The sequence below is a fragment of the Phasianus colchicus genome, chromosome 6 (assembly GCF_987193195.1).
Source record: "Phasianus colchicus chromosome 6, bPhaCol1.hap1.1, whole genome shotgun sequence".
NCBI classification, from domain to species: domain Eukaryota; kingdom Metazoa; phylum Chordata; class Aves; order Galliformes; family Phasianidae; genus Phasianus; species Phasianus colchicus.
In genome coordinates this window covers 2,375,861-2,390,055 of record NC_143441.1, presented here as the reverse complement: position 1 = coordinate 2,390,055, position 14,195 = coordinate 2,375,861, and the positions used below count along the sequence as shown (strand labels likewise).

The 14,195-nt window shown below is 40.0% G+C and overlaps 1 protein-coding gene across 4 annotated transcripts in view; it reads left to right on the top strand.

Annotated features, from left to right (window-relative positions):
* BLVRA (biliverdin reductase A) overlaps positions 1-10,081 on the top strand; it is a 31,964-nt gene extending 21,883 nt beyond the window's left edge. For all 4 annotated transcript variants that reach the window (XM_090142191.1, XM_090142190.1, XM_031599378.2 and 1 more), the window contains 4 exons: positions 233-330; positions 1,706-1,813; positions 2,487-2,658; positions 7,491-10,081. In XM_090142191.1, coding sequence (XP_089998317.1) covers positions 233-330; positions 1,706-1,813; positions 2,487-2,658; positions 7,491-7,764 — 652 coding nt within the window. In that variant the 3' untranslated portion in view covers positions 7,765-10,081. The remainder of the gene's footprint in view (positions 1-232; positions 331-1,705; positions 1,814-2,486; positions 2,659-7,490) is intronic.
* Positions 10,082-14,195: the final 4,114 nt, after the last annotated feature.

Here is a 14,195-nt window from a genome sequence, read left to right as displayed (position 1 = left end):
GCCCCAGGCCTGGACGCAGTGCTGCAGGTGGGGCCTCACAAGAGCCGAGCAGAGGGGGACAATCACCTCCCTCTCCCTGCTGGCCACCCCTTTTTTCATGCAGCCCAGCACACAGTTGGCCTTCCGGGCTGCAGGCGCACACTGCTGGCTCATGTCAATGAGAATCAGCTGGCACGGTGAGAAATGATTATGACAGTATACTTTTTAAAGACTGATCTTGTGTCCCTTTCAGAATGTTTTTAGAAGCTGGGAAACATGTCCTTGTTGAGTACCCCATGGCTTTGTCTGCTAAGGTAGCCCATGAGCTCTGGGAGATGGCTGAGCAAAAAGGTAATGGAATTTCTCTCAGTGCTGCAAACAGCATTACCTACTGAATAGCACTAAAGGCATCAAACCCAAAGGCAGGACCCTCCAGTCTACTATTAATTACAGTATGCAAGGGTGTATGCCTGTCTCAGAGATGTCAGCCTAGGATTTAAGATGTGTGCCAATGGGGAAATAAAGACACAGAAGTCAAAGCTAAGGGTAAGGTGTGTTTAACCTCACTAAAGGTCAGCTTCTGGTACAGATAGTGCTATTAAAGAGAAGTTCTGTCACAGTGATAGTAGGACATTTAATAAACATAGCCTTAGGACAATGCACTTCCCTGTCTTTTCCCTGAAAATAAAGCTGGAAACAGCTCCTCTAGCTTCTAGTATTTGTGACTTACTGGTCGCACACAGGTGCTTATGCTTTTGCAGTCCAGCAAGACATCTCAATTTGAAAGAAAATGTGTCCCCAGACAAGATGTTTTTGACTGCAGAAAGCTTGTGGCCCCATCCCTGCAGTACCATGGATGAGAAGCAGCAGTTCAGCTGTTCAGCTGAGGCCAGTAAACGGACTCAAGAAAAAGAACAGTGCTGGCAGAATCAGAGTGCAAATCATTTGGATAGGCTGCACTGTTTATATTACCACTTTTTAAAAACATCCTTTGTGACTTTTGTCCTAAAATACTGAAGGTATAGGATTTCTGCTTTGTGCTTTCCTTATTCCGACACCAACTTGCTGCCTTGTTGCTAGCAAAATGGGTTCCCATTGAACAAAATTTATACCTCTGCTCTTAAAGCAGCAGCAGCCACTTTCAGCAGCTTAAATTGACTCCCTGAAAACCTACAAAAAAAAAAAAAAAAAGATACTGAATGAGATCCAGATTTAATTTTTATTAGATGGCATTTTTTTCCCAGAGTAGCCCAATTAATTACAGTGGAAGGGTAGTTTTTATCATATTATTACAATCTGGGTCTAAGTATTGAGCTATGTTTTTTTTTGCTTCATCTTCTTTCCTACTACTCTGGGAAGAAGAATGCAGAAAGGGATGCATGAGGGAAAAGAGGACAAGAATTCACCCATCTTTTACTTTGAAGTCTGATTTTTCAGCTTTAATTGGATATTGGGTTTCATCGCAGAGTTTCTGTTGAACATAGTGGATACTGTTACTGTAGTCACTGCATTCGTTATCTCCTGAAAATCACAAACCCAAACAGATGCCTCAACGTAGGGCCTGCATTTTCTTTTCCTCGTAACAAAATTTTGCAAGCCATTTGTGAGAGCATTTTTAAGCGAGCTCCCACTGGTGGGTAGTGAAGCCTTTACTGCTTAGATATGTTTCATACAGAAAGTTCTTATTTAATCTGGCCTGATTTGTTTGTTTATTTGTTAATGACAGGTAAAGTCCTCCATGTGGAGCATATTGAACTTCTGACTGAAGAATACAAGCAGCTGAAAAAGGAGGTGGCTGGGAAAGACCTAGTGAAGGGAACGTTACATTTCACAGGTCAGTAGTTGTGTGGAAATTTAAGTTCAGCCAGACTTGTTGGCTTGCACCACAGGGATCCAGCCCTTCCAGATGACAGTCTGCCTATAAATTGATTTGACACACAAATATCACCTCTTGAGATTTCCTTTAAATTACAGAAGGGTCTGGAAAACACTTTCCTTACTAGTTGTCTTCTGTGACCTATTTTTTACTCTCTTTCTACTACCACTTGTGAAGAAAGCAAGCCTGTACCTTTCTTCACCTCTCCTGTACTTTGGTGGTATCAACTAGCTCCCTCATTCTAATACCAAATGAGTTCTGAGGACATGTCCACATTTCCAATGGAGACTTTTAGCCTTCCACACTAGTGATCGAAGAGATGGGAGAGATTTTCGTGCATTTCTTTCTCTCTGTTGTATATTCACGTGTGAATCCACATACACCCTTCTGTCCTCAGCACATCTTTAAGGCTTATTGCATGTGTACTTTGTGCAGTGTTCTCTGTCATAGCACTCCAACAAATCCATTCCAAGGTCAGTCATGTTTGCTGACTTGCAACTCAGTTCATCCATTGATGGCCTTTCCACACCCTGCTTTCTAAGCCTGCAATACTGCAATTTCTTCAGCCTTTACTGTGCAGCGCTCATTATTATTTTCCATTTCTCAAGTCTTTCTGTTGCTATTGCACCAGGCAGTGTCCTCGATGAAACAAAAGCAGGGTTCCCAGCTTTCAGTGGAATTGCCCGACTGACTTGGCTGATTGACCTCTTTGGAGACCTCACTGTTACCTCTGCCACCAGAGAAGAGCAGAAGGATAAGAATTATTCTAGAATGACTGTCCATTTTCAGACTGCAAACAAGAAGTGAGTAATGGTCTTAGCAGCAGATGAGCCAGCCTGTTTGGGTATCATCTGTAGGAGGTCTACATCCTTTCTCTTGTGGAAATAGAATATATTAATACTGGTTTTAGAGCGTTACAAACAAAAGAGACCTGAGAGTATTTCCTGTAGCAATCATGGTAAAGAAGAGCCACAACCAAGAAGAAGAGCACAAAAATGTTTTAAAAGTTCTTTCCTGATGTCAGAATGTGGGAATGGGTTCATAATGCATTTATGCATTTCCTGTGCCTTAGATTGAAAAGCCTTTTTCTTGCATCCAGAAAAGGTTTTCAGAGGCAGGATATATATATATTTTTTTAATAATACACATTGTAGATGTATGTTGAACACTAACCCTTGTTTAAAGGTTGGAAATATATGACTATTTGAAAACCCAGTGGAGTAGTCATAATATGTAGCTTATAGCACTTTAATGCTGTAGTTATGTGCTACTAGCTGAAGATTAAGAGAAAATGACATTAAGCACTGTATTTTGATTCTACAGAGAGGTCAGTTCTTGAGTAGTGTCTATCTTGGAGTACTGACATTGATTTTTCCTGAATGGTCATCAGTCTGTTTTCCGTATCTTGTTTTGTGCTTGTTTGTTTGTTTTTCATTTGTTTCACCAGTCTGTCAGACTTTGAGAGTGAGAATCCAGCAGCCAGGACTACTTATAATTTTGTCCAGCTGTATGACTTCCTTGCAGAAAACTCTTCTGATACTACAGTTTATAATACTGAGTTAGATCTCCGTTTTATTACATGTTAACAATAACCTTGCTATAAAGTAGCATTTTATTAGTGACCTTGTTAAAAAGTGTGTTTTAAAATATTTTATGAGCATGCCATACTGAGAATTAAGTACCCACTCAGTGCACAATATATTGTTGAATTTTGCTGGAAACTCTTCATTTTGTTTATTGTGGACCATCTGCATGGAAGTCATCTCCTTTTCAAGTAAGTTGAAGTTGAAAAAGGCTGAAGCATGCTAGAGCTGCGACGTAAGAATTGTCTGACTTTAAAAGATACAGAGAATTTACCAGTCTCTGTATGTTTCCTAGCGGGTAGGAATGGCGATAGAACAGTTTGTTCCTTTCTTTTCACTCACATTTTCCTGTTTTTCCATAAAGTGTGTTCTGTTTCTATAGGCAAATGAGAGGATTAGAGAGAACCAGGGAAAAGATGACCACATGAGAAAATATCCTGACCTACCGTTGTTCATAATGAATTACCTTTTTTGTTGTTGCATGTATGTAGAACCAAAACCTTAAAAACACAAGAAATACCATCACACAGACAACAACAACAAAACAAATATGAATGCTGACTGCTAGAAGAATTTTGAATAAGTTTTTTGTTTAAAAAAAATAATGATCTGTAGAACTATATATCTGGGCAGAGAAAAATCAAGGCTCAATTGGGTCATTGGTTTCACTGCAGGTTTTGTTGAGCTCCTACAAAGCCCGTTTCAATTTATATTTGGGATAAGCATCTTGTCTTAGTGATCTTTCTTCCTCTCTAAATAAAAAAATAATTTCTGTAGAATGGAGTTCTGTCCTCTCTTAACACCATCCATGTTTACCCTCTTAGCATTTTGGAAGTAATGAGAGTATCTGTAAAGCTCAGTGTAGAGTGAGATTTTGAACTATTTCCAGCAGGTGGAACTAGTGGATGGTTTAAGCATTTCCTTGGCTGGCCTGTCTCTAAGTAGTCCTTAACTGCCATGTATGATATTTACTAGATACGGAACTGTTTCTGGATTATTATTTTTTTTGCAACACAGCTGACAGCTGCTTTTCTTAGCTCACGGCTAACTCTGCGTGTGGGTCAGTCAGTAAGTATTTTGTCACCATGAGCATTTTCATGACCCCTGTGACAGTTGTTTTATGCTTCGGGATAACTTAACACTGGCTGGAAAGCTACATAGCGTGCCAGTATGCCTGTCAGTCTCTGCACTGTATTTCCTGCTGACCTTCCCCCACTGACATCAGTGAACGGACAACAGCAGGGAATTTGGCCCACTCTCCAAGTGAAGTTATGAACTTACAGCTCTCACATGCTCAAGTTCTATCTTGCTTAAAGGATGGGAAACCTCTGCAGCTTTCCTGAAATTTGGAAGACATAAATTTCCTGTATTTGAAAGACATAAATACACTATCCTTGAGAAATCAGGTTAATTCAGCCCACTTTCTGCCTTAGAAAAAGCAGCAGGTGCAGAGCACAGCAGCCTATGTTCTGCTTGTTTGAGCAGGGATTTGTGCAAAGGCTATAGCATGTCCCTGCTGCATAGCCTGCACTGGCTGCTAATCTGTCTCAGGTGGATTTTGGAGATGTGTATTAACATCCCAAGCTCAGTTATCTGAGAGATGACCTCTGCCTCTTTTGTGTTTCCAAGGCAGTTGAGCTGACAGCCTTTCTGTGGTAAAATGTTCAGCAATCCAGGAAAAGGCAGACCTCAACTGACAGTACAGTTGGTTTGGGACTGCAGTTCCTGTCCTACTATTATAGAGCCTGGATTCAATAAATGTCAGCGTTTTAGTGCAAGCTGGAACGATAATGATCTGTGCAACATCTGCTCTGATGTTAGCCAGAAATAAGGTCTAGTTCTCATCTGAGGTAAGGCAGCCCTCGTTGATTGCTTAGTAAATAAAGATTACTGGTGCTTTCAACACATGAAACAGGATGTTTAAAAGAAACAGAAGACATTTTCTGAACACATACTGCTTGAATAATTGTACTGATTGCAATTGTACTGCAATAACTGCTTGAAATTTTATTGAGAATGAAGCTTGTGAAGTCTAAAAAAAATACCTTCAGCCTGAATATCCAAAAAAAAAAAACATGTAAAACACACTTCCTGTATCAATTGTTGCTTGAAATATTGAATAGATCCAGAATGCTTTCAGGCATGAAACCAGGTTAATTCTTCTGCAGGTAGGTACAAAGAATATTTTCTTGGTTTTGTTTTTTCAGCTAGCACAGCTCAAGCAGCATGGTTACTTATCATTTCAGGCAACAGAGTCAGAAAAGATGAAATATCTTCTAATCCTAGGAAAATGTGGCTGTGTAAACTGTGGTGGCCTAAAATCTGGAAAGACAAAACGACTCTATAAGATAATCAGTGTGGTTTTGTTTTCTTTTTCATAATAGGTAGTGCTTCCTTTTGAAGTCAGTGTAAAAGTTGTTTCTCAGTGTTCAGTTTAACTCTCCTTTTCTTTCTTAACTGTCCAACCAAATCAGTTATGGCTTTCTCTAGCTACCAAAAATACTGGGTTTGTTATTTTCAAATAAAACTACTAATGCTACTAAATAACTAATTACTTGTGTTACCTGATAGTGCTCTGATGAAGATTTTAAATGGAAGTGGCTAAATTACCTAATAAAAAACATCAGCCCTATTAAAAAATAATTTTCTGATATGAAATGCAAACCTGGTTCTTAAGCAACATAATTGCTTAAATAGCATGCAGAGTTGCAGCATGTGTGTCTTTATAATGATAAAAAAGGGCAAATTTTAATGTAGAAGTTGTTAAATAAAAATAAATAAATATAATAAATATTATATTATAATAATATAATAAATAAATAAAAATAAAAAATAAAATAAAAAACAACGTGTTTTAGTTAGCAATCAAGTGGAGCATCTCTTTGGGAACATAACTAAAAACCCAATCACAAAAGTGGATAAATCTATTAGTAAAACCAACATTTCCTGCTCACAGATCTAAATCAGCCATTTCTATCTTTTTCTTTTCTTTTTTTTTTTTTTAATTTTGCCTAACTTATGTGATTGTGCTTCTGGTTCAGTGGCTCCCTCAAGCTAGAGTGGAAGACAGCATAAGTTTGAATCTGGTTGTTGATGTGCATCTGCTCTAGATCACCCCAGGGATGCAACCCCATACTGATATTGCCTGGTTTGGATCATCCTATGTACTCCCCACTGTTATGTGGGAGAGGTCTTTGCCTGTATCTGCCCAGTGGTTTCTTCACACCAGCCGACCTGAGATAAAGCAGCTTCACACAATGGTAGTCTAAACCCTCCTTGGATATTTGCTGTCATAAGAAAAAATGCAGCTCTGTTGTGTCAGAGCAAAATCAGCCACCCCAGTGGCCTGTCTCTGGCTGTGGTCAGCAGGAGACGTCTCAGGGAAGGAGAATGAGAGCATAAAAACCACAGAGTGATGCAGTCCTCAGGCACCCTCGTAGCCTGCAGCCTTAGGACTTCCTGAAACACGAGAGATTTGCATTTATTAGTCCTGTGGGGATCTTCCTTTATGCATTTTTTGTAGATTGTGGTTTGGATCTTTTTTTTTCTTTCCCTACAGTAGTTTAAATCTGTCATGATTATGTATCTTACTGACAGTTTATTCTTGCTGGAGGAATGACTAAACATTGAGGCCTTGCAAGTTTAGCTGTGATTAAATCACTCACAAAGTGTTTAGATGTTTAACTGCACTTTTCATCCAAATCCTCAATTGAATAAATGGATTAAACTTCTCAATTCCTCTCAAGGTGGTTAAACCTGTCTGGCTTCGTTGTGCATAGAGAAGAAGCTGAAGAGAGTTCAGGTGGTGTGCTGAAAGCAGCGGCATGCAGCAGTGGCAGAGTTTAGGCTGTAACATGGTGTTCAGCTCTGTCAGTAAGCAGCCGCAAGGCTTGTTGTTCAGAACGTCCTAAATGAACGTGCAGTGACTGAAATTTTAAAAAGGTGCATTTATTAGGGCATTTTCTGTAAGTACTGCAAAACATGTTTAAAGTAGAACTGTTGATTCAATTTCTTCATAAATAATCTTTTGTTCCACTGTTTCTCCATATTAGGCCTCTGACTTGGATTGAAGAAAGAGGACCAGGAATGAGACGTGAAAAGAAAATCAATTTCTGTTTCACCAGTGGTTGCCTGGAGAACTTCCCTCAAGCCCCAAGGTCTGCTGTGGGCCTTTTCATGCAGGATCAGAACCTCTTTGCCAAAAAACTGCTGGGACAGGTATCCAAGGAAGAGCTGGCTGCTGAGAAATGGCGAATTTTGCGATGTCTTGACCTTGCTGGGATGATTCAACAGCAGTGTGAGCAGCCAGAGAAAATCTATTCTTGAGGTTGCTCTTCCAAGAAGAACATGGCAGACAGGAAAGCTGTAGGTCTAGTGCTCAGTGTTGCCATCAGGCCATTGTTGTTTCTGCGTTATTACATTCTCTTTGACTGACTGTCATTCCTAGGCTCTCTACGTGGACTGGAGATCCTGGGCTTATGCCCCATGCCTCCTGGTGTTTGCTAGAACAAAGCAACATGTTACCCTGCTTTGATGCACTGCTGTCCTTTCAGGCAGACGGGAACCTAGCAGCAACAAGGTTTCTCGTGGTTGCTTCCAAGCAGTTCAGTTGGTAATGTCCCTGAGGACAGGTCATGGAGAATTACAAATAGGTAACATGATTTTCCTTCTTGAGTATTCTTTCTCTTCTATTTAGATCTATCTGAAAATGAGACATACAGAATTATCTAGAACAAGGCTCTAAATGAGTTTTCGACCTCTCTGCTTGTTCTGCAAAAGTTGTGCCTCCTCAATCCCAACCTTCTTCATCTGGGTACTCTGAATTGGTTTGTGTGTTTGCTCTAATTAGAAGTTGTGCCTGTTTTGTTTTGTGTTTCATGCTGGAAATCATCTACCTTCAAACAGAACCTATAATGGTATCAAACCAGAATAGAAATATCTTGTTTCTGACAGGTGCCAAGTTGAGTTCATTCTTTTTCTCTGATGCCCTATGCCAACACAGAAATGTTTTTCCAGAAGAGATTAAAACAATACGTTAAATTAATACATCACCTGATTACTTTCCCCCCCCTTTTTTTTTTTTTTTTTTTTTTTTTTACATTAAAAGCATTGTGCTATTGTCTTTCATTTGTGTTCTGCATTCTAATTCAGCATGTGAATGATTCTCACCTAAAAATAATGTATATCCTGATATTAAGAAAAAACTAACTGGTGTTCTCCTGGAAACAGTAAAATTCATTAGAAATAGTGATAAAATTAGAATAAAACTGTAGAAAATAGAGCAACTTGCAAATATAGCCATGCAATTACCAAGTATCACACCTGTGGGGATGGGTGTTTAGCGTTTTATAGTAGTCCCGCGGTCACATATGAAGACGTTATCACTTCCCTAAAGAATTGTTTTATTGGAGAAGAAGCCTGAATGGTGCACAAAACTATTAACAATTTATCTGTTTGCCTTTATTTTCTAATTACAGCATTTGCCTATGCTGTATTAATATAGTAGCAAACTTCAGTCTGCACAGTTCTCCCAAATGCAGAACCATCATCTTTACTATGTTATCATATTGACAATTTTGAATAAGGACTTTGTAGGTTATGGATGTGTATATAACTACGACTATACAATACTGATGAAAAAAGGTTTTCCATTAAGTCAATGGTATTTATTCTCAAGTTAGGTGCAGTTCAGCTAGAGTTTGAACCAGAGAAGGAAGGAAAGGCTGTATTTTTTTTTCCAAATAATTCAGATTTTAGGAGCAACTAGGGCTTGATATGTGAATGAATTCTCCGTACAAAATATGTTTAAGTATATTATATCTGTTAAAGTAAGTGAAAAGCATTTCAAGTGTTTGAAATCCACGTGTGTCAATAGCAGATATGTGCAGGCAGATCATGTGCTTGTCCACCCAAACAGATCCCTTACTGAGAATTCTCAGGGACTTATTTATGAATGTAATGGACTTTGCTTGGGTGGACCTGATGCTAAGTGAGCGGGAAGGATTTTATCCCAATGGATTCATGGCAAAACACAAGAAGTCCACCTGGATCAAAATGAAATTAAAATCCGCTGTGTATGCGTATCTGCTATGTATGACAGCACACACAATTTCCTGTTTACTGTCAAACTGGTCTGTGAGTCTGGGGTGAATACCACCTGCTAACTGACAGCGGGTAGTCAGGGAGGGACAGCAAAGGGAAGGGAGATTTCACGCTCCCCAGAAGCATCTAAATTAACCACTAAGTCTCCCGGGGGCTGCTCTGTAGTTCCTCATGAGAGCTGTAGTTAGCTGTATTCCTCTAAGGAGTAGAAAATAAGCTCGTGGGAGCACCGTAAAGCAGCAGTATAGCCATTCAGTGAATCGCCATGGAGAAATCTGTTTCTGTAGCAAGCACATGGGGAAATTATCTGGTTATTTTGAACTGGTGGAGTCAGATTCTGGGTATCCTGCACTGTCCTCCACCCCACTGTTCCTCCCAGCGAATCTACTGCACTTGAAAGCCTGGAGCATTCAAACTGCACTGTGTTTTGACACTGTGAATTTGCTGATGTATTGCCATGTTTTGTATACAAGAACTACTGGGTATCAAGCTTCAAATGTATGTATTCCTTAATCAGATGTCAAACTCACCAATAAAAGAACTGGAGTTCTTAATCATTCATTTAGTTCTGTTGTTCTTCATTAGCAATTCCTATTGTCTGTGCTGAAAATCTCTCTGTCCCTATGTGTTCTATTCCCCTTTTCACTCCTTATGCCCTGTGAAGTCCTGCCAGCAACTGCATGCTGTGATCCTTTTCTAAAGCCCACAGCTGTCTCCTTCTCCTGTTTCAGAGTTTTGAATACGAGTGCCCTGGGGTTGGAGACCTTATCTCAACTTGTGATCCCTCCCACAAAATTCCTGCTCCTCTGATCCTAGTCTGCCCCCTGCCCATGAGTGCATGAAAATTTAAATCTCAGCTGGACACTTCCAGCTTTCTATTCAAAAACTGGTGATTTTGAGCACCCTTTTTGAACCTGATAAATATAATCTGAAACATGTTGAAGGAGGTTTCCTTGTGGTTTAATGAGTAGCTTAATACTAGCAGAAAAATTTTCAGAAGAGTTTCTCAGATAGTATTTGGCACAGTCTGAACTAAGCCAGTTTATGGAAGTATGAAAAGCTAAGTATGAGGTATGGCACGGACAAATTGGTATACGTTCTTTGTATCTGTTTTTTTTTTGCTACTTCTGCTGCAACTGTCCCTGCTCCTGTGGCACAGCTGAAGAAGTCCACTGAAGTATGCTTTGTTAACTGCTTAGTGCTGTGGAGTTGGTGCAGAAAATGTTGTATTGTAGAATGTTCCTATGTGAAGGAGGAAGCCTCCTCAAGGCTTGAGCTTTGTCTCTTGCCATTGAGCTGCTAAATTCATTCAACTGAACAGCTCAGCTGAGTTGGTTTGCTCCAAACTCATTTTCAGAGAGTTAGAGGTAAGGGAAATGGAAAATTTCCATGGAGCAAACAATGATATGAGGTCATGCAGAGCTGTGGAGGAAGTTCTCACTCAAGATGTTAGGTCCCTTCAGGCTGACAGCATGGCCTTGAGCCTCACAGTGTACTGGTGAGGGGCCCACAGGGGCAGCCTAGTGGGACAACTGGCTCCGTGTTTCCAGCAGGCTGGAGATCTGTGCACTGTGTTATGTAGTGTGTTCTGGGTAATGTGAATAAAATTTGACACTAAATGTATCCAGAAAAATAATTCAAGATTTTTGACAAAGAAAGTAAGTTCTTTGGGTAGCCTTAAGGGCTAGAAGCTGTTACCTGTAGAGAATGGGTTAAATGAAATTGCAGGTGTCTATTGACAAACCTCTGTTTTTATTCACAGAAGTTATGCAGCACAGGTATGATCAGAGCAAAATTCAGCCCTCACCCAGAAGACAGGAGGTGTCTGTGCACTACACTGTGATTTTGTACAAAATACCTGAGCCAGCTCTGAATGGCCTCCTCAGGTACTACATGGAGCTGGCTTCTTTGGTAATTGATCTGCACAAATGTGTTGTGTTTCTCAGTGATGTTTGCCCATGCAGACATACAGGTCAGACTGAAGGACGTGGTCAACTCCTGGTCTTCCGCCTAAAACTGCCATCATCAATAATATTTGCTTCCTGTTTGCACTTGTTTGTGGGGCACCAGTAAGAACTGTAGCTTTTGCTTTCCTGCTGACCCATGCTGATTAAAACCAACGCTTTGGAACAGAGGCATAAGGCTCAGGAGGCTTGGGGCTGCCACGTAGCAGTGCTTGTGAAGCTGTGGGAATGCTGCCTGTGTCACAGCTGGCAAAGCTCTGTACTTAGTGCTTCTCTTCCATGTCCTGACAATGCATGCAGCTCACTGGGGCCCACCTGTGTGCAGGTAAATGAGAAAAGAAACCTCAAAACCATAATTGAAGTTCAAAGTACTATAATCAAGAACTTCAAATAATAGCCTGCAAACACAGCTGCTAGCTCTTACAGCAAGTATATATAGCCTGTAAGTCCTGGTTACTGCTTCAAAACTTCTCCAGAAGTTCATACTCAGAGAATTCTAGGTGGCATTCAGTGTGAGCTGACTTTCTGATTTTGTCACTGCTGCTAATTTTGCAAGCTGCCTACTAATGTTGCTGTTTGCCATACCTCGTGTCATCCTAGTGACTGCCACAGAGCCACCACTTTTCCCTGGTAAAGGTTCCCATACAAAGAGAACAGCAACTGGTCTGTAAAACAACTAGATTGCCTCCATGTCATGAACAACTAGCACAGTAAATCAGGGCTTTCTGATGCTTTAGACACGGCTGTTATTCAAGCAACAGACAAGTAAAAATAATTCTTAAATGTTGTGTTAAATACAAACAGAAAATCAAGAAAAAAACACAGCAGGAATAATGTCCCTTTGTGGATAATGTATCAGGTGGGATATCTGAAAGTCCAGAAACAAAGAAGTAAATTAGAGATTTACTCTAATTTAAAAAAACTCTGTGTTTGTAGGAAGCAGCGGGTGAACTTTTTTCTTTTTAGTTCTTTTTTCTTTTACATAATTCAAATACAGTCAAGTGTAATTCAAATAATTCACTGAATCTCTGCCTGTGATTTTGGAAGCAGCACAACAATAGTGTTTGGTTTTACTAATTCCTTTGCTATCTTGATGAGTTCTTTGAGAGAAAGCCTAGGGCTGTAAGTACTGTCTTTCATGAGGTACTGGTAACTGATTGGAGTTGTTTGTGCAAGGAATGTGCCTTGTGCAAGAATTTATGGCTGATCTCCTAGGCAGGGTAGGCAGCATTGTCCTTCTACTGCATAGTTCCAAAGGCTACATCTCTCTCTCTCTCTATATATATATATTTATACAGGGTCAAATTGCACATTATTGTTCTTTGTAATCTAACCTGTCCCAGTGATGACTTACTGTATTTTCAAAAATACACCATTTTATGGTAAGTTGAAGTGCCTCTTTTATTCTGGTTATCGTTAGCAGTACTTGTAGGTATGAGTTTGCAAAGTATTGGTAGCATTTCAAATGAATGAGGACACTTTTTTAAACGATTTTTCTTTCTGGCACTGGCACAAAATACACACTTCTATAGGAAAGGCCTCAGTTCTGACATTTTCCTATTAATGACTGTACCTACATTTTGACGTAGAATTTTTGCACACTAGTAGTGTTTAATTTCATTCACACAGTGCTAATGTTTAGTTTTTTTCCTTTAACACTGATGAAGTCTGTTTGTGTCCAGAATTTGAATGTTATGGAAACTTCTTTAGGAACTTGTTAAGATTTGGAATTCCAAATGCATTATCACACTGTCTTTACCTTATTTTGTTCTATGGTAGAAAGCCAGTCGACCTAAGCCATGTATGTCACTGTTTCCACACTATATGCCCTGAGCTTTTCTGTTACGCTAGATGCAGTGAACTTGAGCAGAATAGAGTTGTAAGTAGTTTTTCATGTACATCTTCCCTCTTGCTGGACATGCTTTTTTGCTTTACACAGTGCAATCCACTTCTGCCGCTAACCTGCTGTATAAATACATTTGCTTCCCTTATAGTGCCGTGTCCTGCTGCTTTGCCTTCACTTCTGTGTGCTCATGAGACTGTTGCTCGTATCTGTTTTTTTAGATACCAGCTTAATTATGTGGCTGTGCACCATAGCACTTCCATATAGTTACAGCATAAGTTTTTCTGTTAAATTATCAGCTCTTAAAGCTTTCTCTACTTTTGATTTTGAGCTTGATTTCATTAGGAATTCATCTTTTAGCCTGTCATCCCATCCTGTTAAGGCACAGCCACCTTACTGTCAGTTATAGCCAGGCTGTACACTCAAGAATCATTTTGGAATGTCCTCTATTTCAGTCATCAGAGCAGTTCTTTGCAGGGAGATGTCTTCCACAGGAAAACAATGAGTTTTTTGTTGCTCAGGCAATACACCTATTTTTTTTCTATTTAGCATCATGAGTGATGTGCTCTGCAGCCATCCTTACTTTTTCCCTGGTGCATAGCATTATGGGCACCTCAGTGCAGAAAGGACATAGAGGTGCTGGAGGAGGTCCAAAGAAGGGCAACAAGGCTTGTGAAGGGCTTGGAGAATATGGCCTATGGGGAGAGACTGAAGGAACTGGAGCTGTTTAGTCTGGGGAAGAGGAGGCTGAGGGGAGACCTTATTGCTCACTTCCAATATCTTAAAGGTGCTTACATGGAGAGCGGAGCTGGTCTCTTCTCACTGGTGACAGGATGAAGGGAAATGGC